This window comes from Lithobates pipiens, unplaced genomic scaffold (assembly GCF_037356315.1).
Source record: "Lithobates pipiens isolate NorthernLeopardFrog02 unplaced genomic scaffold, aLitPip1_a1.2 Scaffold_30, whole genome shotgun sequence".
Lineage (NCBI taxonomy): Eukaryota > Metazoa > Chordata > Amphibia > Anura > Ranidae > Lithobates > Lithobates pipiens.
The window spans coordinates 175,512,919-175,517,501 of record NW_027507791.1 but is presented as its reverse complement, the minus strand read 5'-3'; the positions used below and the strand labels follow the sequence as shown (position 1 = coordinate 175,517,501).

Below are 4,583 nucleotides of genomic sequence, written 5' to 3'. Positions count from 1 at the left end.
TGAAGAACTGTGAAACAACAAAATACATAATAAGTAAAATATACTGTGTTTAAAAAGTAATTAATTCAACTCCGGATTAGCCAATCAGTCCAAATAAATTCTTGATAGTGCAGGGAAACTCGTGTATCCAAAAAAGTGCTCTTGTTGCCCTCACCAGATCACCTGCCCCCTTCAGGTGTGAACTCGCTGCCACAGTGTGTGCCCCTGTGTTGCTGTCTGGTTTTCCTCTGGGGGGTCCCTTTAATTGGTCCGTTGGGGGTGCCTCAAATAAGTATCAGTAAAAGAGAAGGGCATCCATAGTGTAAAACCATTTCAAAACTCGCTTTATTGTTTAAAAAAACTACTCATATTTGCACAATGTATCAATCGCATATCAAAATACAGCAGCCGTCCGCCGTGGCGTTCTAAGCCAGAGAGAGTGCGTACTATGGCCACCCCCTACGCGTTTCGTCACTACGACGTCCTCTGGAGCATAGCATACTAGCTCATTATGAATAACTTACCTGAGAACGAAGCCCCCGAAGCGGTCCTCTGTCTTCCTCTTCGCCACTGCCATGGATCCCGGAGCGACTTCCGGGTCTCGTGGCTCCGACGCTGTGATTCGCCGGAGCCGCAATGACGTCACTCCGCACATGTGCACGGGAGCCGAAACTCGCGGCATATTGCCACGATCTGCGGCCTACCCTAGTGCGCCTGTGGCTGTCTTCGGGTAAATATCTCCTAAACCGTATAGGTTTAGGAGATATTTCTTGGCCCTACAGGTAAGCCTTAATCTAGGCTTACCTGTAGGTCAAAGTTGGTTGTAAGGGTTTATAACCACTTTAAGAAATGTAGACATCTTTTGATTCAAGAGGTACCATGCTATTTCTTTTTTTTTAACCAAACAACTACTACTTTTATTGATTTGATTTTTTACTTTAATTATGTATTTAAAAAATTGATGTAATCAAAACTATTTTAATATTATTTTTTAATTATTTCTTCTTCTTAGGAGAAATAAGGCTGTTATAGGAATTAAGACTATTGAAAGTAGAATTTACACATGAATACAATGCACAACCAGAGTATCCATGAGTTTATCATAGTGGGGTTCACCAATATAGCCCACCACCAACATCTATTTTTCACCATGTTGCTTTTACTCTATTTCATCATCACTGCTGGTACTATTATTACACTGTTGGTAATTATTTTTGACTCTCGTCTTCATGTCCCTATGTATTTTTTTATTTTTGGTTTATGCCTCTCTGAGATAGGTATTGTTACAGCTGTCTATCCAACATTATTTACTCTAATTTTAAATGGAAGAGCGCATATTTCATTTAACTACTGTCTTGTGCAAATGTATTTTTTCCACTCACTTATAATAACTGAGAATTTTCTCCTGAATGTAATTGCTTACGATCGTTATATAGCAATTTGTAAGGCCCTACAATATCATTCTATAATGACATTAAAGTCAAGTAAGTTACTTATAGCATTATGTTGGATTCTTGGTTTTATTACACCGCTACCCTTTCTTATTTTAGTTTATCAGTTACCTTTTTGCGGGCCAAATGAAATTCAGCATTTGTTTTGTGACTCTTGTCCACTTTTGAACCTAGCCTGTGCTAACACCGATCTCGCCATTATCTTGGAGTTCGCTATGAGTTCCTTTACAATTATATTGACCTCGTTTTCTATTACCATTACATACGCTAATATTTTGGCTGCGATATTCAAGATGAAGACATCAGAGGAACGAAAAAAGGCCTTCTCCACCTGTGCATCCCACTTTCTTATAGCTTTTGTTTTTTATGGAAGTGTTACCGTCATGTATATACACCTTGAAACCCACTACTCACCGGAGTATGACTTAGCCACAGCTCTTCATCATTCTATTTTGACCCCACTTTTAAGCACGCTTGTCTACAGTTTTCGTAACAAACACATTACAAATTTTCTAAAGAGATTTTTTCAGCAAAAAGGAGTATTTGCTGGAAATATACTTGTTTCATTTGTGCCCGAACAAAAGGCAAGCCACAGATCTTAACAGAAACAAAAAAAAAATGCATTTTGGTTTCTCTTGGACATCAATGAAATGTAGCAATTGTACAAAATACTTTTCCTTCTGTACTTTCCTAAGTAATTGCTAGAAAAGGGGACAGTGAGCTTGAGCCCCCCTCCTAAACAATCCTGGGAGGATACCTTGCACAATGGATGAAAAGAAAAATTATTTTAAAAAAAGAACACAGACACTGTAAAAAAAAAAAAAATCCTTCATTAAAAGTAAATAAAACAAAATATTGTCCTTTTTTGTAAATCCAACATCAAAAATGTTGTTAGCAATTGTATACTGAAAAGCAAGTCTGATAAAGCCACAATGACCACTCCCGACCACCCCACCAACAAGCACACACACCTTATCAAAGTTACAGAGAGTCACATTATACAGTAATTTTATCTTTAACAGTGAGATAAGAAAGTTTATAGAAGACCATGCACTTATTTTTACAGGCAGCCATTTTAAAGTGGGTGTAAACTCCCTTGGTTGATTTTTACCTATAGATAAGCCTATAATAAGGCTTACCTATAAGTACAGTAAATGCATAGTTCAGCAGACAATTACTTGTGAAGCTGCCAGTTCCTTTCTGTGCCAGTCCTTCAGAGCCATGTACCGTGAACAGTGGCTCTTGTGCGATTGTGGCGTAATCGCAGCTCATCCAATCCAAGGACCGGAGCTCGCCAACGTAGAAGGAAGACCGGGTGAAGAGAGAAGCCCTGCCAATGTGCTGTTGGAGGGCCTAATTTTAAGGTAAGTTTCAAATAATGTGCTAGTTTCATAGTTAGTAAGGTTGAATAAAGACACCAGTCCATCCAGAGTGAGTGTCTACAATTGGCCCTATCCCTGTACATTGCACACTCACATTGGTCCCTACCCTCAAGGAGCCCACAATCCAAGGTCCCCATTCATATACTAGGGCCAATTAACATGCCTGCATATCTTTGGATTGTGGGAGGAAACTGGAGTACCTGGAGGAAACCCACGCAGGCACAGGGAGAACATGCAAACTCTAGGCAGGTAGTGTTGCGGTTGGGATTCGAACCAGCAACCCTTCTTACTGCTAGGTGAGAGTGATAACCAGTACACAACTGTGCCGCCCATGCATACTAGCACATTATACCCTTGCCTTGCAGGAAGATTTTGTTTTCTAAGTTTACTACCACTTTAATGATAATGGTAACTGATTTAGAGAAAATGCAATGCACTCTCTGTTAGTGGAGAAGGAATAGAGAAGGGGAGAAAGAAGGGAGGAAAGAGCAGATGACAGTGAGAGATCAGCAGGAGGGAACCACATGAGGACTAGAAAAAAAGAGGACTGGGGTGAGGGGAGGGAGGAGCTGTCCCCCTTTCCTGGCCAGCCAGGCTACATGTCTGGATAAGAATCCGGCATGAATTTTGGGGGCCATGCTCTAAAAAATCTATACAAAATTTGTATCTATGGATTACAGATTTAGAGGGAGTCTCATAAACCCACATACACATTTTTTGTAAATAATTTTATACTTTCCTTTTAAGGAAAAATGTGATGTGGGTTCCTCCTAAAAATCCATATCAGACCATTATAAGTGTTAGGGCCCTTTCACACAGGCTTTTGGATCAGGTCCACCTGTAAGTTTTTCAGGTGGACCTGATCAGACCTTCCAGTCTCCCCTATGAATCAGTGGATGTCAGCGGTGACATGTCCTCTGACACTTGCTGCTATCAGACCCATTCCTGTCTGCCAAATTCAGATGGATGGAACCCCTATTTTTCATCCATCTGGTGAATTGGATTGGATGGGATAGGATGAAAATGGACAGGTGGTCTGTTTTCATCTGATCTCCCCATAGAGGAGAGTGGGACTCTGACAGGTCCGTTTTAGCACAGTGAGTGGATGCTCACTTGGCACAGATAGGCTATATTTGGTCCTTTCTGTGCCATGTGATCACATGGTACAGAAAGGTCACAAATTTTATTAAGATTAAAAAATTAAGATTAAAAATGTTTTTGTGTTTTTTTTTTTTTTTTTTTTACATACTGTCACCAGTGCAGTGCAGCATCATCATATAACTTGTGTGTCAGTGATCAGGGACACTGACTGGTGACAGATGGGAAAAAAAGAATACTTTTTTTTCCATTTTTTTTTTCTTTTTAATTACATTCTTTTTCTGATACAATTTTTAACACACTGTGAGAAGCCATGGTAACACTGTGCTACTCTGGGGAAGTGATTGGGATTTCTTTTTGTTTTTACACATTAGGATGGCTTATACCAGTGCATTTGACGCGTCGGAATTCTCTACACACGATTGCAAAAAGTCCGATTGGATTTCGTTGTCAGAAAATTTTAGATCCAGCTCTCAAACTTTTTCCGTTGGAAATTCCGACGGAAAAAGTCAGATAGAGCCCACACACGATTGGATTTTCCAACAACATAATCCAATCAGACTTTTTCCATCGGAATTGTGTATGGGGCATTACTGTGAAGAAACCAAACAGTCCGTTATAGTACAAAAGGTAATCATGTGATTCCTAAATACACAACGTCCCAGCTGAACAA

At 39.8% G+C, this 4,583-nt stretch overlaps 1 protein-coding gene across 1 annotated transcript; it reads left to right on the top strand.

Annotated features, from left to right (window-relative positions):
• Nucleotides 1–1,009: 1,009 nt before the first annotated feature.
• LOC143942275 (olfactory receptor 6N2-like) lies at nt 1,010–2,153 on the top strand. The gene has a single exon (XM_077463517.1). The coding sequence runs from the start codon at nt 1,043–1,045 to the stop codon at nt 2,030–2,032; it is 990 nt and encodes a 329-aa protein (XP_077319643.1). The 5' UTR covers nt 1,010–1,042; the 3' UTR covers nt 2,033–2,153.
• The last annotated feature ends 2,430 nt before the right edge of the window (nt 2,154–4,583 follow it).